At 41.8% G+C, this 22995-nt stretch overlaps 1 protein-coding gene and 1 long non-coding RNA gene across 4 annotated transcripts in view; one reads left to right on the plus strand and one right to left on the minus strand.

Moving 5' to 3' along the window:
* Positions 1-22995, minus strand: part of TBCD (tubulin folding cofactor D) — a 116907-nt gene that overhangs the window by 50755 nt on the left and 43157 nt on the right. For all 3 annotated transcript variants that reach the window (XM_032706570.1, XM_032706571.1, XM_032706572.1), the window contains exons 14-16: positions 16295-16451; positions 7807-7864; positions 3198-3227 (exon numbers count right to left, since the gene is read on the minus strand). In XM_032706570.1, coding sequence (XP_032562461.1) covers positions 3198-3227; positions 7807-7864; positions 16295-16451 — 245 coding nt within the window. The remainder of the gene's footprint in view (positions 1-3197; positions 3228-7806; positions 7865-16294; positions 16452-22995) is intronic.
* On the plus strand, positions 15971-21897 carry LOC116796175. The gene is made up of 3 exons (XR_004360289.1): positions 15971-16099; positions 20644-20716; positions 20830-21897. It is a non-coding gene; the product is annotated as an uncharacterized LOC116796175 (long non-coding RNA).

Raw genomic sequence — 22995 nt, forward strand, 5'->3', positions numbered from 1 at the left:
AATTTAATTTACAGTAAAATCACTTGTACCAAAGACATAAAGGATATTGAATATATAAACAGCAAAATACCTCACTTTGCTTGTGAGTCAATGATAAACAGCCCAGGTAAAAGGCAGCAGACAGTAACCTATGCAATAGCTCCTTCACACCTTCCAGTCATACCCAAATATGTACTTGGTGAATGCATGACTATGTATGTACCCAGAGAATGATTCCTCTGGAAGGAGGTTTAGGTAAACACAAACAAGTTTACAGTTTATGTGAAGGCACAAGGATCTGCTGCGAGGTTTATGAAGTATAAAATTAGAGATCTGGGCAGCCAGAAATGCATCCCATGAAGAATACTTACACATACGTATTATGACTGATTAATGAACCAAAAAATTGGGGTTGGTTTGGTTTTAAAAAGAAAACTGTTTCCCAGCAAAGCCTGAAAGATTGAATCTTACTTCTGCTATCCCTGCTCAAGCCAGTCTGTTTCTAGAGAATAAATTATCTTTCTAAATATGACATTTCCACTTAGAATTTTGAATTTTTGTATATATAAGCAATACAATTCAGACATTCAGAGTTTGCTTGGCTCTGGCTGGTTTAACAGAGCATTACACAGCACAGCTGTGTTTTGGAAAAGCAGAGGCAGCAAAGCATCCATGAGACATAATGAAGCAAAATGGGAAAGAGCCAAGTGACAGACACTCTGCTCGCTTCCAGAAGGGACACTGGGAGAGTGTTTAAGGAATGAGGCTCTGTGGAAGTACAGGTTGGGGGTGTGATGCAGGTTGGTTTGTTTACAGCTCACTCATCCCCTCCACATTAGGACACAGCCATGCAAAACCAGTGGAAAGTATCTCTCGATCTGAGCCTGAGCCACTGAAGCAGTTTATCCTGCCAGCAGTGGGAGCTGCCAGGGGCTCTGGAGATCTTGGGCTGGGAAGCATAATGCCAGGGATCCAAAACAAAAACCAAACCAGGCCTGGAATCTGACTGAACCAAGGAGAGATGGAGGATTTATGGCTTATCCAAGGGACACCCTGACAACTCAAAGTTGAAATGAATGCTCTGTCAAAAACCTCATGAAACAGTGATTAGGGACAAAAAAGTACATGAGAAACACCTCATCATGATTTAAGGCCAAACAGCAAGGCATGCAGTGGAATACATAAGGATGCACACTACATAAGGAAAATCACAGCCAAATAATTCCAGTTCTAGCTGCCAGCTGGACCTTGCTATTTGTTCCTCAGCTGTGAGTGTGCCAGTTCAATGCCATCTCACCACAGGTCAGGCTGCCACCGTGCCTGCTGGTGAGACAGCAGCATTCCTGACTCCCAGCTCAGGAGCACAGAGGTCATGGCCAGTGGGAGAGCCTGGCTCCACAGGAACAGCCAACAGCTTCTACTCTGCCAGAACACTGAAAACTTCTCCAATATGAAAGCTGGTATTATTAGAAGTAGGTGCATTTCTCACTATTTATGCTTTAAAAAATTCTCCACGTTTTTCAAAGCTCCCATTTCCACACAGTGTGAGTTACAATGGCTTCTTCAGTGGCCACAAGCAAGCTCCAGATTTGGGACATGTGGAATTACAAAGGTGAAGCAGGCAGGAAGCAGGGGGTAGGTGAGGGCAGCTTTCTTCTCCACCTATTAACTATCAGCATTGTTACCTCATCTGGAAAATATGTTTTAGCTCCTTCTAATTCAGAGAAAGGGTGTCTTTTAACACACTGCATCCGGGGAGAGAACTCCAGAGGGTGGATCTGCTCATTAAGAAACCATTTTCCTAGGCACCAAGGCATGGTTCAACTTCTGAACTTCTGCAGGAACCAGCAGGAGAGGCTCACAGTGTCCTTTCTGCCATGAAAACTGACTGTTTCACTGCTAATGTGCCAACATAGAAGCTGAAGTCACGTGTGTTCTACCAACACCAAGACATCTGAGCTGTGGGTCAGAGCAGAGTCCATAAGGAACCTTTCTGGCTGCAAACTAACCTGGACTGTGCTCCTCTAATTAAGAAATAAAACACTCCACAAAATTTTTGCCACAAGGAAGCACTTTAAACCTGCAGCACCCAGGAGCCCTCCCTCACCTGGAGCTGAAGGCAGGGTAAGGTGTGTTATTCACTTCCCTCAGCACCTCACGTGGTGGAACCAGGCTGAGCTGCTCTGTGATGCCCAACCTCTCCAGGGCAGGAACTACAGACCCAGGGAAGAGTCACACTGACTTCTGCTTATCACAGACCTACCTGGGTCAGGTCACCAGAAGTCCCCACCCTCTTCCAGGGTCTTCTTGAACCCTTTCTCTGCTGTTAAACTACTTCTATCTAGAAATGCACACACTGGATAGAAACAGACTGCTTGACACTCACAGTTCTAAAGGAATAATATTGCTCTTTTAAAGAGCAGTTTATTGATAACAAAATTGCTTCAACCACACTCACATGACCTGCTCTGTCACAAACTGAACCACTCCCCCCGCTTTTCTTCCTCTCTTAGTTGTATGTTCAGCTTTATTAATTCCTGATGAGAAACCAGGAAATCCAAGTCTTTACCCCACTTGCTTCTCTCCTCCCAGGTTGAAAATCAAAGTTGTCTGAGCATTTTAACCACTTACGTGTTGCTAAATTACATCAGAACCTACCACAATATCTTTTTTCAAAGCACTTGGGTACCTTCAGAAGCACCAGCTTTCTCAAAATATCTGTATGGTACAACAGGCAAACCCAAAAATTGAGTTGAAGACTCTTAAGCCTGGTTCACTGGGGTACCACCAACCACAGCAGTGACTGCACAGCACACTTCAGTTGTTCTATTTCTATTGAAAACGAGAAAGTCAATGAAACAAAACAAACCCAAAAAAACCCCAAGCCCAAACAAACAAAACTACACTTTTCCTGTTTCAAGAGCACTGCAGCTTGCAGGGTGTACCATGGCTGTCACAAATGCTGATATTGCTTTTCAAAAGGACTGAAAACTACCAGAAAGCTCCCCTTCTTCCGAAACTGGAATACTAAAATCAGACTCACATCTCAGAGAAATATTCCACTAGAACTTGCTGTTCATAATGAAAACAATTATTTTTGTGACATTCTTTTACTCAATTTTTCCAAAGCCACGGTGTCTAGTTTTGATTTCAGGTACTCCACGTTTACAGTGAGCTCCGAGGCACAAATGAATGAAGATGCAGGGAAGTCACCGTACCTGTCTCCCAACATTCTCCTGGAAGGCAGCCTAAGGAACAGAGAACAAACACACCAAAACGAGTCAGGTTTGCTTTTTGATAAACACCAGATGATGAATTCAAAACACACAACAATATAAATGACCCATGGCTTTTCTGTTTTAAATAAAGTAAACTCTGTCAGTAGAACAAGCCCGCGGGGCTTTTCTGTTTCTGCATCTCCTCGTTCGGGTGCTCCCAAAGCTGGAGGTTTAAGAATGCAGGTTTATTAAACCAGTCACACCCACACAAGTGCTTTGGAGCAGTGACACAAGGCTTTGCCCTGGGATTGAAAGTCAGTGCCTGTAGACAACAGAAATTGAGACAGCTCACTCTTGTCTGGCTTCAACATCACTTGCTGAGAGTGGCAAAGTTTGATTCTTTGTGAAAACTTCAGGCAAAAAACATTGAGACTGCAGCACTTATCTGCATGGTACATGCACCCTGAAATTTTAAGACAAAATTCATGTATGTTTCTTGTATTTTGCACTAAATAAACTCAAATTCTTGCAAAATGCAACAAAACCAACCATAAAATTAATCTGTACTTGTATGGTGCACAGACTAAAACCTAATTATTTCCCTTCTTCCTGCTTGGATTTTCTCCTTCTCTCAAAAAAACAGTCATCATTTTTCATTCCTCAAAAGGCTGTAATTCTAAGTATTACTAAAAACTTCTGCAAATTTTAACCCTTTTCAGGGAGGGGAGATGATAGTTTCTGGACATTTCTCCAAGGAGCTGTCACTCTCTGCACACACAGCTCTCTAGTGATGGACAGCAACTGTTCATTGATATTTAACAGACAGGGGGGAAGCCCCAGTCCTTACTGAAATACCACAAGAATTTGGACAGACAGAGCTTCTGTATTTCCTTCATAAATACAGCACCCATGTGTTAATCCACCTGTGGAAACAACAGGTTCAGCCTGCTCCCCAAGGCACCCACTGCGCAGGTGGAGCCAGGGCTGCACCAGCCGGGACGGAGCCGGAGCCTCTCGGAGCCTTCCTGGGGTGATCCTGCTCAGTCCCTGCAGACCTGCCCGGGCAGGTTCAGCTCCTGCTCACGGCATCTCCAGCTCAGGACACGTAGCACAGGTTGGGGAGCCCACCCACCCACCCCCCTGCCTCTGCCAGCAGTGCCCCCAGGCTCTCCGGCTTTGGATCGCCTCGGGCATCACATCCAGCGCCTCCGGAGCAGGAGCTGGGGCTGCAGAGATGCCCTGGGTCTGCTCTTTGCTGAATGATGGGGCCCAGACTGACACAGGCCTTTCCCCTCCTCACCTCGCTCCCAACACAAAGGAGTGTGACTCCCTCCGAGTCAGGATTTGCCAGGACATCATTTCATGTCACTCTGAATCATTTATTCCTTCCTACTTCCTCATCAGCTTTAGGTCCCACTTTATCCTGTTGAGACCCTCAATATATTTTTGAGGATATATGCTATACTTTATGCTATATTGAGACCCTCAATATATTTTTGAGGATATATGCTATACTTTATGCTATATTTAATGTTATTGAGACCCTCAATATATTTTTGAGGATATATGCTATACTTTATGCTATATTGAGACTTTCAATATATTTTTGAGGATATATGCTATACTTTATGCTATATTTAACGTTACTCAACATATTATGGAGGGTATATCCTATATTTTATACTGTACTTTATGCTATTGAGATCCTTTTACTCAGCACAGGGACATTTCAGTGAAGATGACACTCTCCATCATATCCAAGGGATTTCATAGTTTAATCACTGCATTACAATTCCTTTTAAAAATGTGCTGCTCAGACAAGTGCCTAAATGATATAAAATCTGTAAAGCCTTCTTTTCTTTCAAAATCATAGCCAAGCAATGTATATCTGGTTGCAAACCAGTGAGAGTTTTGTCCTACTTACAATAAACCCATAGCCCTGGGACTAAAATACACTGTGGCAAAATAACTGGAAAAAGATGTGTAGGGGCCTACAGAGAATGTTGCAGCAAACCAGCCACTGTACAGAAAGCTCATGTAATGTTCACAGAATTCCCTCCATATTCCTTTAGCACCTTTTTATCATTTCACGAAAGACTTTTCTTTGTAATACTTAGGAGATTTTCAGTAACTGAAAATGTTACTAATTCAGTCACACTTTCAAACAACTTCAAATTCCTAAAGGATGCCAAATAGTTCAACTGCTTTGTAAGAATAATTTTTCATTTTTTATACAATCCCCTTCTGGAGATGGAAAAACTGGATACAAAGATATTAAATAAAGATTCCATGAGATCAGAACCAAGGTGACTGACTTAGCCTGGTAACCTGAACACTCTGCTTTCCCACAAAACTTGAAAAAAATATTACAACATTAAATATATTTTGTTTAAAAATAGATAATTTAAAAACTCTCATTCAACCAAGAGGAAAAAAAAACCCTCCTCTGAGATGGCAGAGTTGAATGGAGTCCAATTCAACATCACTTATTCATCTGATTATTCCTTATACTGATTATTCATGAAAGAGTTGCACAAGCCAGCCCAGAATGCTCGTGGAGCTTCAAAAGCACAGTCTTGTTCTATTCTCTTTAACCTCAGGGTTCAAAATGTCTCTGTTCTCTATTTTGTTTTATTGGTGCTCTGCATTAGAATATATTCCATATTGTAATAGATGGAAAATCTAGTAAAACATGTTGTTTATTTAAACATGTGTTTAACTGCAGGAATGATTGGAAATATTTAGGACTCCCAGGTATTTTTCTTCAAAATCGTAGGAATGCCTGGCAAACACAAAATATATCTTTGCCTTTCTAAAATAAGAGAAAAGGTTTTGGTACTTTCATAACTACCCATCAAACAGCAATTCCAAATTTTGACCAGCTCTAAATCAGAAAGTACTTGGGCTACAGCAGAAGAGGAAAGTGAGGAGAAAATATGCTGGGTTTTATACTCACTAGAAATATAGATACACAGGCTGCACTAAGTTCACAGATTTCGTGAATGTGGCTGGTTTAGCACCATAGTTCATGGTCAAAATACTGGTTCATGTTTAACTGTGGAAACATACTGAAAATCACACAGAACAATCAGATGAAGCTACTAAAGGTAAGCAGTACACTTGTAGTGGCAATTGTGTTACAGATTTCTATTTATATACGATCCCTGATTCTAAGGCAAATTTCTATATAAATAAATAAATAACTCACTTCCCACCACCTGTGCTCCTTAATGTTTTGTTGCAGTTCTCAGGAAAGCAAATCCCTCCAAGGAATTGATTTGAATAAAGGGACTTACATTAGCCAAGAACAGCAAATTCTACCTAAATTTAGGAGTTGAAGTTTAGGAGGAGCAGCACTGGTGATATTCACTATCTGTCCATATGTGAAGAATATGTTCTGTGAGCACTCAGCAACCTCCAGGCCCTTGGCTTTGGTTTCAGAGCCTCCAGACCCCCGAGCTGTGCTGGGGTTGCACAACCACTGACTCACTTCCCCAGCAATTACTCTGCAGCTTCATTCAGCAGCTTCATCTCTCCAGCAGAGGTGTGGCCAGGAAAAATAAGGATGCTATCCAGGTATCCCTGAGAAAACCTTCTTGTGCTATAAATGCATTAGCTTTCAAAATTTCAGTCAAAAAAAATCAGACAGACCTGTTAATGGACACACTGAAAAGACTGCCTTTTCTTTTTTATAACACATTCACAGTGACATTTATTGCCAGGAACAGACACCTGGTGCTTTGGCAGACACTGCTTGGGTCTGGTTTGAGCTCATACAGTTAGAGGGTGGGGTTTTTTACATTTACATACAATAATTTGGTTTTTCTGTTGAGACAACTAATACCTATTTCCTTCTTTTTTTTTTTTTAAGAAAGCAAGTTCAATATATACAAGACACAGACTTAAATTCTCAAAGATAACGTGTGCATTCTTTCTTCTTCTTAAATTCTATGACTATAGAATTCTGTAATTCTCCATCATTCCCCTCTCTTAGGAACATTCTTCCCCAATTCTCATCAGCATAAATATTTTCTGCAGAAAGTTTCCACAGAATATAATTTGGTGTCAGTGCTATTAACTACATAACAAATCTGCCTAATGGATTTATCACTTCCTTTTAAAAATTCCCGGTCCTATGGAAAGAGTTTTATACAATAAGTGAAAATATGTTTGAAGGAGAGACATTTTTATAGAAATTACCATGATCAGAGAGTAACAGCTGATGTACAATCAGAAAAGTGTTGCCTCATAAAACTCACCAGTTTAGTGACCTGCAAATGAGCCAATGTCTGTGTTTTATGTAGGACCCTTTTGTCTGTGATGGTGTGACCAGAAAATGCTAAACAGCCCTTCCTTAGATACTTTATCTTAACCACCAGGACAAGAATACAGCAGACTGTTAACTGTGGCCATAGATCAAGATGTGCATCTGTGGATTATTCCAATTAAAATCTAAATTCACACAATACTTCTAAGGATTTCAAAAAGCACTTTTTTTGCTCATGGTTCCTCTACTGTAGTTCTACATAGTCAAGTCTACGAATTTTTAAATTAAATGAAAACAAACAAAAACTAACAGAGTCAGGTAAGTTGAAATGTGGTAACTTACAGAAGCAGCTCTTCTGCAATTAACATCACGATCAAATACTGCAGCAATAACCAATGCACTGAGGAAATAAAACACTGAGCATTAGTACCAAATATATGAGAAGAAATGTGCAATGCCATTATTTCAACATTTAGCCTTCCAAGCAGAGCAGGTAGCACGTCCTCTAAGGAGATTATTATTTAGAAATACAAAATCTGAGTTGAAACAACCTCGTACTTCCTTGTTTCTCTCGTTTGCTGTGGACTTTCCACAGCACAAATGGACAGTGGCCATCCCACTGGATCAAGGAATATGTAGATATGTTTGACTGCACAGAGAGGTTTTCTGGTTTAAATTTGGCAGGAGTTTAAAACTTGGGCATAAAGACCATCTCCAATGTGAGACTCAGACAGTGCAATTTCAAATTAAAACTTGGAAATACAGTTTCTCAATAGCCAAATATACAGCAAGTCTTGGGTAAGGCTTAAACACAAGGCAAAGTTAAGCAATGGAAACCTGCAGCTTTCTCCACAAGAACAGTCCCATCCTGTAAGGAACAAAAATCAGACAACAATATGCAAATCCTGCTCGAAAGTGACCTGTAAGACAAACTGCAAAGTTGGTTTTTTTTTTAAAGGGTGACCTGTAGATACAGAAGGATGATTGTACAAAATGATTTCTTCGTGCATGAAGTCTGGTGACCCCGCACAGGGTGATTCTCCTGCCTCAAAAGAACTGCTGTTCAAAGATGTGCCACACAAGAGAGGGAGAATATATCCCAGGACAGGCAGTCTACAGCTTTAGAAATCCACCTCCAGCATTCAATTAACTTCAGCAACAAATAAACATCACTTCAGGAGAATCATTTAAGCAGAAAATTATTCCTTTCAAACCCTGAAACTCTTCATTACATTATTTATTGACTCCAGGCAAAACCGGAAATAAATACTGGTTGAAAAGTAAATTCAAGATAGCTTTGCTTCAGCATAAGGATATTAATTACACTGATAATATCAAGCTTGCCTGGGTAGTGGCTATCAGTTCCCTACAGTGATGAATACTGTGTTGTTCAAATTCCCTGAAATGCATAGTCAGCTTGGCCTCTGTAATTTCAGTTTATCTCCATTAAGGAAAACAAGAGACAAAAAGGCAGAATGAAATGAAAACAAACCCCAATAAATTGTTCTAGAGACAGTTAATGCTTTCTTATTGCTACTTGCACGAGCAATTCCCCTCTCTGCACAAAGACAAGAGGAAAGAGGAGGCCATCCAAACAACAGCTACTGGAAGAGCAAATGTTCAGGAAGTGTTCCATCAGGAAGCAGCACACATGGCTCAGTGCTGAAAAACTGCTGGGTCAGATACATCATCTTCATACCATGCTTGCTAATTCTCTGGTACACAGAGAGACTTAAAAATTATTTTAAAAGGACATTTAAGAAGTATATGGTTACATGACATGACTAGCTCCCATAAACCTTTTAATTAGAGAACATTCAAAGCTATGGAACTGGATGAAAATGATCCTGGAAAGCAAAAAGAAGCAAATTTCTCCCTGACATTTCCCATTTTAAGGACTATAAGCTAAAACAGTATTTTACCAGTTATGCAGGATTTCAATGTTGATCTTTTCTGAAGAGGAGAAAAAATCCACTCATAAAAAAACCCTCATCGTACCAGGAAGTTCAGAATCCCAAGTGCTGCCCTCACTGTATCAAACGAGAGCTCAGCTTATAATGAAATTGCATTTCTCCATTTCTGCTTATTCTTCTGCTACCTCAGGACAAACCTGTTTAAGTCAAACCAGCAACACAATGTCTGTGTGATGCCACCTGAGTTATTCCGTGCTGCAACTGCACACTGTGCTTGAGTAAAACAAAACAGAAAACCCCACGAATTCTGTCATTGCCCCCACAGCCCCATTCATACAGTAGTCACTGTTTTATGTTAATCCTTTTAATGAAGTATTTTAACTTATCAAAGTCCACAAATAATTCTTTCAGGTCCATTCCCATCGGGAGGCTCAGGGATTAGCGGGGAGGGCAACGTGCCGAGGATGAAACATGTCTAAGGTGTCTTCACCCGTCTGCCTCGTCGTGGGAGTTTATGTGATACTGCACCAGGATTTCCTAACATAAAGAAACTGTTTATGTCAAACCAAGTGGGGTATTTTTTTAAGCTACTCAAAGGATCATGTCTTGACTTGCCCCAAGTGCACCACACCTGCCTGCTGCCAGGCGGAGCAGAGCACGGCTTTGCATCCTCCAGTCTCCATGAACACCTTCCCCAGTTCCTTGAGGTACGTGGGCCTGTATGAACAGCAGTGTTCAAGTGTACAGTGAACATAAACAGACTTTAAAAAGTAAGTTGCAACTCTATCAGTCAACTAATAACTCTCCCTTTCTTCCTCATCCCTTCCTTGCTCCTCCAAGGACTCACCTAACTGGCTTCAGGGAAAGTTAGAAGGACTCCAAGTATGCCAGTGGGCACTTCCCCCACCCACGTGGATGCCATTCCCTTCCCGGACAAGGTGGGAAGAACCAGACAGCAGAGGCTGCCCAGGTGAGAGACATCAGAACACAGAAACAGCAGAAATACCAGGTTACCCTCTCCAGATGTACCAGACAATAAACCTGAATTCCCTTTGTCACCCCTAGCAGGCACTTCCAGTCTCCACTAGCCACAAGCAGCAAGAAGCTGATTCTTTGCTAACCCTTGGGAATCTGCTACCACCCATTCCACTGTGCCACCCTGAAGCTGCAGGAAGAGAAAAATAAACTCTCAAACCTCTTGCCAGTTTGGCACAGAACCAGAACTTCCTTCCTGAGCCCTAAAAGGGAAAAGTCTAAGTGGCAACAGGGCAGCAAACTCTCCTCCCTGTTGTACATTAGGGAAGGGAAGGCACAGCAACCATCACAAGCAAAATGGGTTTGAACAATCCAAGCAAGTTAAGGAAAGGAGGTGAGATCAGAGTCAGAGTCGGGTCTGTTGAGCACTGCTGCTGCAAACAGCCCCTTCTGCTCCCCTCCAGTCATGCCACTGCTAAGCAGTGAGCTGGGTGATGAAAACACACGTAGGCTCAATTAATTTTTCTTTTGCCAGCTCTATTTTTGAGAGCAGAGTAGTTTCCCTGTTCACTTCATCCCACAGAGCTGTTACACCACTGCAGGAGCAACGCAGGGGAAGGAACGAGCGAAAGAGTCTGTTCCAGCTGCACTGCTGGGGAACAAGATTTAATTCCTGTCTCAGATTTAATTCCTCCTGTTCATCTAGGCAAGGAGAAGGTCTGAGGAGAAGGAGAAATGCAGTGGCCATTCCCTCTTCCACACTGCCTGCTTTGGCAGTCCCTCTAACCCAGCTCAGCCCAAGCTCTCACATTACCCACTGGCCACCCACCCTCCTACACTGTTCAGTGGGTCATTCCAGTGACAAATTTTGGGAATAAAATGGTAGAAGTATAATGAATACACATGTAGAAAAGAGAAATAAGAAAAATGCTTAGAACAGGAGTTACGAGTCCTGCTATTAAAATAAAGCACATTTTAAAAAGGCCTGTGATGGCCCTGCAGGAGCTCACTTTACCCAAGTGCCTTCAGCACACAGCTCTCCTCCAGAGGAACACAACAGTACAAAGCCATTCTCCATATTTCATCATGGTACAAGACATAGCTCAGAGCAATGCTTCAGATTTCCCCAGTTCTGCAGGACAATCCTGCCCTGGAGCAAGCTCCATCATCCATCCAGAGCCACACCTGCCCGTTCCCCCCTCCTGCCAACCCAACGCGGCACCGCGGGGAAGCCACGGTCGCCCTCCTGCCCTGCTCCCACTGTGTGTGCCAGGGTTCCAGCCCTGCTCCCACTGTGTGTGCCAGGGTTCCAGCCCTGCTCCCACTGCATGTGCCAGGGTTCCATCATCCCACCTCCCTCAGCAACCACCAGGGATCGATTACCCACCCCAACGACAGGCAAAGGAACCTCCACTCTGCACAGCTCCAAACAATGGAGATAGCCAGCAACCATTTAATCACTATAATTGTCTAACAGAGCAGCAGCATGTTTCCCTTTTTATTTTTTGTTTGGGTTTTAAACAAAACAGTTCAGTTCCTCAGTGTGTGCACCTGCCACTTCACAGACAGCAACTTCCACACCCAAGGGGGCAGGAATCAAATTACCCCTATTTCCAAGTCATTAAGTTCTGTTTCACTTTCCTCACAGGTTAAGCTTAAGAGGAGAGGTGCATGTAGAGACTGGGAGAGAAACAAAGCTCAGTCAAATGGTGCTTTTATAAAGATATGCTTGAACAGCAACTTCAGTGCCTGCATCCCAAAAAGGAGGAACACTGCCCTACAAAAGTGAAGTTTCGTCCACACTGCCAAGAATTTTCTTTCTGTGGTCCTGTAGTTTGAATAGATGAGGTAAGATTTTAGAAACCAGTTAAACTAGACTTTAACAAACTATTAAGCAGATGGAAGCAAGTGGATCTTGTTGAAATATGGATGGGGAAAAAAACACTGCCATGTAAAAATATGAGCAAGTACAATTAGAAATACTCTTGGACACATATTTCTATTAAGTGTTCCCTTTTTTCTTTCTTAAAAGAGTGAGAAGGTCAGGAAGGAGAAGGGCTGATCTATGATCTACAGCAATTCAAGTTTGTAACTTAATTTCACCACTTAACAGAACATTCATAAGAAATCAGTGAAGAAACAGTTGTCACTGAACATGGAGACAGATATTTCTTTTAAAGCACTGTTAGAAATGTTACTAAAACAACGTGACTTTATGCAGTTTAAAGTGATTTTTCACTAGTCCTAAGTGAAGTATTTATGTCCCTTGACTACTGAAAACACAGAAAACAATGTTTTTCCATTACATAAAGATACAAGAAAAAGAAAAAAGAATCTCCCCACCCCAAAGTCCCCTCTGCTTTAATCTGTAACTGCTGTTAGGGGGATGCAGGGCAGGACCCAGTTTATGTGGCACTTCTGTATTTTGGTACCTAGGTGGGTCCCACCTGCCTCCAGCAGCTGAGCACTGAATGCAGGATAAGCCTTCTGCAATTCCTAGCACCAAGCAAAGCCAGCACTTCAGGACTGCAATCCCTCACTGTAGGTTTGGAAGGTGTTTACTGCTTTTCTCTAAGAATCTCCCAGCACATATTCCTATCCAGGCAGATGTTTTTTGCTGTGTAGTTCAGCTCACAATGGATATTATGCACTTTGTTTCAAGATGCTGAGTTCTGCATTTTTTTAAGGGTAGCAACAATTTGCTTGTGGCTAGAAGTATGACTCTTCTTTAAGTAAAACAGTGACACACCTAAGGCTAGATTTAAAAAAAAAAGCCGGGTGTAATTATCGGCTTGCTGACACAATAGGTGAAACTGTGTGTCATACTTTATTTGAATATTTTTTTTTCACCATTTCTCTTTGGAGTGGCAAAGATTCTACCTTTAGGAGTTGATTACATTCAGAAAAGGTATGGCCACCAGAACCACACAGCTTTTTAAGTAAAGCCTTATATAGCATTAATACTTGCCAAAATACTTCTCTGCTCTGCTCTCAAAACAACAGCTTCATTGGAAAACTAAGACATTACAAACCACACCACCTTACAGCTGTTCATGAGCAATTTTCAGCTTCCCCTTGGCTGTCCACCCTGTTTTTCACTCCATTCCACCAACTTATTCCCAACAACTGCAGTTGTCATAGCTGGAACAGCCACAGCGTTCACTGCCATTACAACCATGGGCAGAGGGATATCAATTATTGTCACTTGACACTTTCCTAAAAAGAAAAGAAGAATTTGTTTCCAGAACAGGCCAAGGGACAGGAACTTCTTCAGAAACACAACCTCCTTCATACTTGTCCACGAGTTCCCACCAACAGCTTCGTGACAGTAAAACAAAACAGCACAACCCTGAGAAATCCCCAGGGTGAGCTTGCAAACAAACCTCTGGAGAGCAACACTGCTTTGCAGCACAGCAGGGTAGAGGGAGTAAATGAAATATATTGCTCAAAGCACCATGAAATAAAAATTCTGATAAACAGAACAGACCAGAATTCAGAGGAAGGCAAGGCCAGAACACCCACAATTGGGCTTTTTTTAAGTTTCACAAGCAATAAGCTCGACAGATCCTGAAAGAAAACTTAATGTTGTTCAACTCAGAGGATGGAAGCAAAGATTTTATTTTCATCAGGCTGCTGACCAAATCTACAAAAATCACCAGATTTGAACCAAACTTTAGTATTGGTATGGCTGTACTTGTCCTGAAGATTTGCTGGCAGTGAGAATATAAGTGTAACTCTGCAGTGAGGATTTCTCTCTAACATCTAATCTAAACCTCTCCTAGTTTAAAAACCACTCCCCCTTGTCCCTATGCAAACACAAAGTAGACTTTGGTATTTATCATTTTTGTACAAACACATCTTTAGGAACCCTCAGTTAAGAATTTCACACCATATATAATTTACCATGAACTCAGTTAGAAGGGAATTAAATATGACCCTTCAAAATAGAATATCTCTTTAATTTACTGTGGCAAATATCACTGTTTCTAGTGTGCCTAAGTAAAGCTGGGCTATTCTGGAGTTCCACATTCTCTTTCCAAAAGTTATCCCAAAACAGTGGATGGTATCACATCCTAGCACAGCTTAGTGTTACCAGACTCCTCTCCTTTAGTATCTATGCCATTCTAGATGGAACATCACCAGAACAACATGAAACTGCTTTATCACAGTCACCATGCTAAAATGTCTCAGCATTTCTTGTCTGCTCACTTTGGAAAAAAAGAAGAAAAACAGTGTTTGGCCTTCAGAAGTTCGACAGCAGGTTCTTAGAAAGATTTTATCAAGGTCTCAAAAAAGCCCAGGAGCAAGTACCACACAGGTCAGAGACCTGTTGGGTGACCCCACACTGGAGAGTGAGGCTACAAGGATAAAGAACAGCAGAGACCAGCCAGGGCACAGTGCACTGGGATCAAGGAACAAAAATGGATTGATTTACAGACTGTCTCAGAAGAACTTTTAAAAATAGGTTTTAAAGAAGAAAGAAACAGTCACATATTCTTTGGAAACCTGCTGAGCTCAGCAGGTAGCTCTGTGTTTCCAAACCAGGCTTTTTGGATGAGACTGAAATAGTTCTGTCATCAATCTGAAAGCAGCCCCTAAAAATTCAACCAGATACCCAGGAGCACAGATCAGTGGAGAGTCCAAACTTCTTTTTCTTTTTAAAAAGATAATACTAAATGACCACTGATCAAAATTCCTCTGATAGGGACAAAGATGCCTGAGTTGCTGCTATCAATGGTTGTCCTAAAAGTGTGCCAAGAAAAACTGTTAGAAGCCACCTCTGTATGTTTGCAGTGCAAGTCACCCATTAAAGACACCTCAAATATCAGCCAGTGTGTGGCCAACAAAAAGACCAAACACCAAAGAGAGAATCCCACAGGCAAAGAGGCATGGAAAGCAAGAGACGAAAGAAAAAAGGTAAAACCAGTTTGTATCTGCAAAAATATCAACAGTATTAAGTGAAAAGCTGTACCAAGTTCAAGTCCACCACTGCAGTATGGCAGATTTGGAAATATTTTGAAGATTTTACTTTTGAAAGTCTTTTGAAACAGAAACCACAGATTGAAAAAGAACTACACACACATGCTTCCATCCACTGCTAAGTGGGGTACTGGACTGGGCTACTCTATAAAACTACAGGGTATCAAAAGAGAAAACAAATTCTCTCATGTATTTGATAACTTTAACTAAAATATATTCTTATTTATAATAAACCCTCTATTATTAAGAAGTGCTGTGTTACTAGGAATTCAGAATCACTGTGTAAAGTTCTTAGCCCTTCCAGAAACTGGAAGTGGTTTTGTTATTTACTCAAAATAATCTTTGAATGGGAACACTTCAAAATGAAAATTTTAAAACATATGGAAGAAGAGCTGAAGTGCAGTTTATTGTTCTAATCTGCTCAACTTGCAGGCTGAAAGCTGCCAGTAAAGACCTACTTTATTCTTTGCACAACACCCATCTGACAAAGTTCAAGAAACCCTGGATCGTTAGGAACAAGTGTTCACCTGAAAAGGTAAGAAGGAACTTCTTCCATAAATCTTCTCCTAACATTCCATGTCTTTATGACTCCGTAAAGGAACTCCCCTGTTTTAGAGTGGTTTATTTCTAATTCTACTGAACTGTGGTTCCAAATCTTCTCAAACTGCCAGAATTTTGCTGAGCTCAGCACAAGAGTGGGTGATCAAGCAGGACAGGACACCCTGCCCCTGCCAAAGCCTCCACTAATTTCTCTCAACCTCCTTACAGTGAGTTTCTTTGGACTTTTCTTTGGTTTTCCTACAACAGATGAACACAAGGAAACTGAGCCATAAGGAAACACTTCGATTTGGAAAGGAAACACTTTATGTCGTCGTCATCCCGCTCATACTCAGCTCTTCCCTTTTCAGCTGTTCAGTGTGCCTGTTAGCAGACAAGCTGGTTTTTAGCAGTTCAAACCTTACCTGGAGATGTGGCTGATGAAGGGTATCAGCTCTGTGGGCTCGTAGGCGCGGGCGAAGGCCCAGCACACGTAACAGGCGGCGTCCCTGACGTTGGAGCCCACGCTGCAGGCCCCCCTCTTCTCATCGTAGGTCAGAGCCTTCAGCATGACAGGAACGACTGCCAGGGTGAGAAAAGGGACAAAAGCAACGCTCAGGAGCAGCAGTGAACAAGAACAACAAAAAAAAATAAGGTCTAAAAGCATCCAGTGACCGCTGGAGGAAAGACACGGGGCAGAGTTGTGTGTCCTGAAAGAATAAAGCACATGGCTCTTACCACAGATTCACTTTAAAGTTGATTAGAAAGAAGAGTTGGGTTTTTTAATACACTCCTTTGCTTCTTTATCAGCAGCAGTTTTTTTATTTCCTTCACACGCAGCTCAATGAGGCTTAAGGTAAGTGGGTACATGGGAAGTAACACTGATACAATTTATTACTCAGTGAGACACGTTCAAAGTGATTTTAAAGTGCAGAATTTTTAGGTGTCCACTTTTAAAGGAACTGGACTTCAAATATTACAGCAACATCCATCACTACAGAAATAGTATTTCTTAAGAAATATAGTGTTGAAAATACCATAAAAGAATCAGTATCCATCTATTTGCAGACAACATTAAGCACAGTAGAAGTCCTAATATGTTAAATTCTTATTAATTAACATAGTTTGTCAATCATTAATATATCAATCCTGAAAGGGACTTAAGTACAGTTTTTGCAGTATCTTAGAGCCAAGTGACACATTTGACATCATTTTTGCACAAAGGAAGCTGTGGTGTTTTATTCCCCACAGAGCTGCTATTGGGAGTATTTTAGGCTTGAACCTGTCTGTGCTGCTGAACTGCACCCATCAGAAAGAGAGAATATGGAAAAGCTGCAAAATAACCTAGAAAAGCAGACAGGTGGGATTTGCTGTCATTGCTCAGACATCTGAGTACACACCTCTTCACCAGCACAGAATGATTTAATGCAAAACCAGAAGCCTTTGATGAGGGAGAACAGCAGACCCCACCACCCCACCACACCCCCAAAAAAGTCTTCTCCCATCAGTCAGGTTAAATCAATACCCCCAACATATCAACTTCTGTTACACAGAGAGGAAATAAGAAAGAGATATTCACATCCTGAACAGCCACATGACACACACAGATACAGAGCTTCCAAAAACTGAAAGAAGAATTCTTTTACAGAGTTCTAGTAACAGATTGCCACAGTTCAAGAAATACTACATGAATGCAGGGCTCCTCAGAGGGCCTTCATTTGGTATCTGCACATCCAGATACCGACTCTGAATATACCTCTCTCTAGATGACACAACTTCAATAAATTAATAATGTCTGCAAAAACAAGAGCCTCTAGAAAAAAAAAGAAACAACTTCTCTCCCTGTTTTCCTCCTTGTATCAAATTTATCAAATGCACCTTTCTTCCTTAGAAAATACTTGTCACAAGGTGATCCCATTAATAAGAAATGGGATCACTGAGCTGTATTTCATTAGCAATCTGTGTCTGGATACCCCTGAGTGGATGCAATCACAAAATAATTAAAACTTCAATGTGCAGTTCATCACTGTATGCTGCTGCTTAACAGAAAGATACACACCACAGCTGGAAAAGGGAAGTGTTAAAAGGCTGTTTAAATTCATTTTAAGCTGCTGAAAGAAATAAAGCAGTAATTAGAGGGATGGGCAAGATATGGCTATTAGAAGTACAAGCACTACACAGGAAAAAGGGCAATTCCTATTCAGGATCAATGATAACAGCAAAGACAGATGGATTTTTGGACACTTCCCAGTTCCGAAAGAAGCTGCAATGGAAATCTTTAAAAATGCTGCCTAGCTTGTTTTGAAAACTGCTGCATCAACTGCTGAGAAAAATGGAATTTGCTGGTTCTACAGGACACTCAGACAGGCGCCAAAGGCAATTTTGCAAAGCTGCTGCACATTTCCCTCAGTGCAGGGCGAGCACTCCAGCTCCTTCCAACAGCTGTGAGCACATTCCCACTGCTGTGCAGGGAAGGAAGGAGCAAGGAGGACCCACGAGCAGCTCCTCACATTTGTAATGTCTGTAGGACAGAAAAAAAAGTAATATGATTTTTCAACTCAGGGCATTAATGTCCCAAATTCCAGGGACAGCAGCAAATGCCACCCAATTTAACAGGGTTGGGGATGCTCCAAGGTCTGTTACTTGGAGCAGCTTGAGCTCTCACACCTCTCTGGTGTCCTGCTCCTACATCTGGGACTCACAGCATTGCTCTGGAAAAGTCACTGCAAAGTTTGGAGAGCAAAGAGGGACAGTGAAAAGGAAGGAAGTAACAGAGGGGACTGGGAAGGTGGGAGAAATAGGGGAACCAAGGTGAAGTGTGGAGGAGAAAGGGGTGAGTGAATATAAATACAACAACAAGGGAAATACTGATCTAGGGGTCAGCTGATAAAGTTTTGTGCTGTCACTGTTTGAATGTTTACTGGTGAACTGTGGATTGTAAGAAATGCTATGTAAAAACTGCTCCTGACAAATGTTTGTGGGTTTGAAAAAGTGGGTTCAGCACTACGCTTCCTGTTGGTATTTAAGAGTCATAAAACTCCAAAATTCCAGGTTTCACTTTATTCCTTACCCTAGAGTTCCTCAAACACCATGTCATATTCAGACCTAAAATCAATTTACCCCCAGAAAAATCAAAATAAACCCCCCCAAAACTCTAGAAAAAAACCAAATCTTCCAGAAGAAACTTATTTCAGTTTGGTAGGGCAGGGACATAATTCCTTGGTTTTGAAATTATGAACATGCCTTTTTTATTGAAAAGTAGGAGGCTGGGAGATACAACAATGAAAAACCATAGACTGTTACTTAACTTTGTAAGCTTAACTTCACAAGTTTAACTTTACAAGTTACCAGCTCTTTCACTGACCCACAGTTATTTTAAAATTTTGCCATCAAAACCAGAGGATAAATAGTGTCCACTCTCTGGCTAATCAGTAAAAGAAAATCCACCTGTTTAGGTCTGTGAATGCTCAAGAAAACACAGTCACCTTTACCTGTAGCCTGGAGGTATCAATAAGCACCTGCTTCACCCCACCCTGCCTTGCCCAACAGCGTCACTGCAGTTGCAGCACAGCTTTGCTCAAGCCTTGGGAAAATAAAGAAACAACTTCTGGCTTCAAAGCATTGCAAACAACAGGGTTTTCCCCCCCCCAACCCCCCTCCACTGGAGACAGGTTGCACAGATATTTTGATTTTTAAGATTTTACGCAGCTGGATGCTCAGCAGCTTTCAGTGAGAGAGCTGGTAAAGGAACTGTGGCAGATGTTGGATACTGAAAGGTCACATGAATGAAAAAAGCCTCATACTAGTCCTTTAAACACATACTTTAAACCAACCTCCACTTTAACCCAGCCATCTGGAGGCCTATGTCACTTGAACTCCACATTGTAATTCCTCTTTTTTTAATTTATTGCTATGTTTCTCATTTAAAACATACAAATACAGCAGTCAAACAAACAAACAACAAAAACCCGTTCCTCAGCCCTAGGCCTTGTCTCCACAGGAAAACTGCAAAATGTCAAGTCAACCCTATTTAATTTAAAACAGATTTTCACTGGATCTGGAGTTAAATGAGAAGTGTCCAAATTTAGTGTAAAACTAAAATATGTAGCTTAAAACAGAGCAAGCCAGTGTTATCTCTTAGACAAGTATTATGTTTTTTATAGGGACTGTTTATGCAGAAAAGCTGTCTCAATCTGTAAAAAATATACTGCAAAATCTTCTATTTTAGAATTATATAAGAAAAAAGTAATACAGAAAGTGGATTTCTGCTGTTGCTGAAGGATGCATTGTGCACAATGTCTCTATAATTAATGAATTACGAAGCTTTAACACAGTTATATATTCAACACAAAGAACAGTGATTTTATTCTTCGAATTTTTCTTCAACTAAACTCATTGCAGAAGTGCCCTTTATGTGCCTCAGGCTTAAAAAAAAAAAGTGCAGCCAGTCACATTTAGAGTTTATCAGCTTCTCGTGTGTAAAACAGCACATCCATCGCTGTTGTTCAGATGCTAAAAACAGAACTCTGGTTCCTCCCTGTAAAGAATGTCAAGTTTGGGACCTCTCACTCCTACATGGCACCCTGACCTCTGTTGGAAAGAGAGGCAGGTCCTAATTGGAACTTTGTTGGGGCTCTTGTACTAATATTTACTGTACCAACAGAGTTCAGGTTAGGCCCATTATCAGAAATAAGTATTTGTTTAACGTTCTGCCAAACGTTAATCCTGATTAAGAATTAACTGATCCCTGATTTGTTCTTGTTTTCAATACAAGGTGTTGACTCCAGAATTTGCTCTTAAAGGGCTGCTTCATCCAGAGGATAAATGTTCCAATGACCAGACAGTGAGTGTGTTGAAAAGTTCTCGGTGTTCCTGTGAGATGCTCCGACATCACATCCCGAAGGGCAAGTGCCTGAAAACCACCCACGGATGACCTCTCCTCTCCCATTCCTGCCCCCAGGGCTGACCTCGTTAGGAGTTTGCCAGGGAAGAAGGAGGGAAGATAGCAGAGCTCCTGCAGGCTCAGACTGAAGAGCTGAAGTCTCTAAACTGCCACAACCTTCTCCCCATCCCCGATGCTGAGCCCACACGAGGCTGCGAGATCCACACACAAACCCAACCTGCATTCTCTGCCCCGTGACTACCAAGGGCTGTGTCTGTCTGGCTGCAATCTCAGTTCAGTCTCTCGCTACGTAATGAATTAAGAGAGCCTTTAATTATATGCTCACGTGGTATTTTTTCCATGGAGCTATCTCAGCCAGCCCACAGGACAGACCTGCTCCGGCGATGAATCACGGCGGGGCAGCACCAGGAGGTTGTTGTCTGCCCTGCTGCTGAGGGAGGAAAACGTGGAATGCAAAGGCTGGCTGTCAGGCAGGGAGAAGGGGGTGTTGGTTAGGTTGGATGTTGCCCCAAAGACTCGCTGTTTGATACCAGGCACGTTGCTTAAACACAGTATTTAAAGGACTGGACGGTGGCTCTGGTTTCGCACCTGCTGCAAAGAGCTACAGGCAGGGCTGCACAAGGACCAGCACGCTGACAGCACTGGGAGCTTTGGAGTGTGGAGAGGGGCCAAGCAGGAAGCAGATGGATCTGGATTTTGGCCAGTCCATCCCATGTAACATAGCCATAAAACCTCAAAGCCCCCCTACCTGGCTGTGCCCAGGCTGGCAGCTGACCCAGGACAGTCCTGAAACACAGAGTGAAAGATGTTCTGGGGACTCATCTACCCCCAAGGCCCGACAAGAGACCTGCACAGAACATCACAGCTGACAGAGCCCTGCCTCTGACTGAACCAGCAGCAAACTGCAGTTTAAGGACGTGAAGGCACAAGCTTGTGGAGAAATCCTACGGAGCAAATGAATTACCAGCTCTGAAGGAGTATAAAAATTCTGTAAACTCATAACGCTGCATGTCAGAAAAGAAAGATCACCCAAGAAAGCCCAGCCTCAAGGCTAAGATTGTGCAATACTGAGATAAACCCCACGGTGAAAAAGCCAGAAGCAATTCATTGTCATTTATTCCCTGCTCAGTGTTTACCCCATCTCCCAGTGGCGCTGGGGGAGGGACCTTCCCTGCTGTGGTGTTTCTTCTTGCTCATACCTGCCGGCTAGTGAAAAAAAAAAATAAAAAAGAAAAATAAATCTGCTCTATTTATAATGCTTCCTCCCTAATTTGAAAACTATTACGGTGACATAGGCATTATTATAACTTTTTAAAAGACTCTTTTCGAGACCGTGCATCATTTTTGAAGTTCACCTGCGTGCTGGAGAGAAGGAATTCTACCGTAACCAGCCTTTCAGGTTTGGGTGTTCTCGATTTTCTAAGAGTCCACCTAAGACAGGTAGAGCTTTTTTTTTTTTTTTTTCTCTTCACTTCTTCCTGTATCTGTGATGAAAAGCACCTGGAGTTTTGCCAAAAGCCTCACAATTAACCACCACTGCAGTACACACCAACACGCTGCAGGAGCCTGACTTCCTGACACACCGTCCCTCTCCCCCAAACTCTGCCAGCTGCAAAATCCATAACAAACAACTCACTCCGGAATATGAAAACACAGGAGGTAATCCTTAAAAACAGAGTATGTAAACAAGTTTAAGAAGCCACATAGTAGATTTCTGTAAGGCTGTTTAAATCTTAGTCTAAGTTAAACCTCCTCCTAGATGGCATCTGAAAGCAGTATTGGCTTTACTTCTGTTAGGGGTTGTTTTTTTTCTTTTAATAAATGGAACAGGGAGCTTGGACTAGCAAAAATGCCCCTTTTTTCACTGCTTCTTACACATTTTCGTTGCTCCTTTGATTCTGAAGGTAGTTGATGGACAGAAGAAATAAAGGCTGGTTTTGCACAAATAGATTTTTCACTCACCATATCTATATTTTCCATTTATTCTGAGATTAAAAAAATCAAATCCCAGATTCGGATTGGCTGCACTGACCCACCGGTATCAGATTCCTGAATTACCCATTATCTGTGGATCCCATCAGCCTTATTTCCTTCTACTCAAACGCTGCTTTCAGTGTTGCCACAGTTTAAAAAGGAGCAAGGGACTGTTGGACTGTTTCAGTCCCTGTGAATCGGTAAGGGTATTTAAGAAAGCAGAAAGATCAAAAGTAACACCTTCCTGGC

Source organism: Chiroxiphia lanceolata, chromosome 19 (genome assembly GCF_009829145.1).
Source record: "Chiroxiphia lanceolata isolate bChiLan1 chromosome 19, bChiLan1.pri, whole genome shotgun sequence".
NCBI lineage: Eukaryota > Metazoa > Chordata > Aves > Passeriformes > Pipridae > Chiroxiphia > Chiroxiphia lanceolata.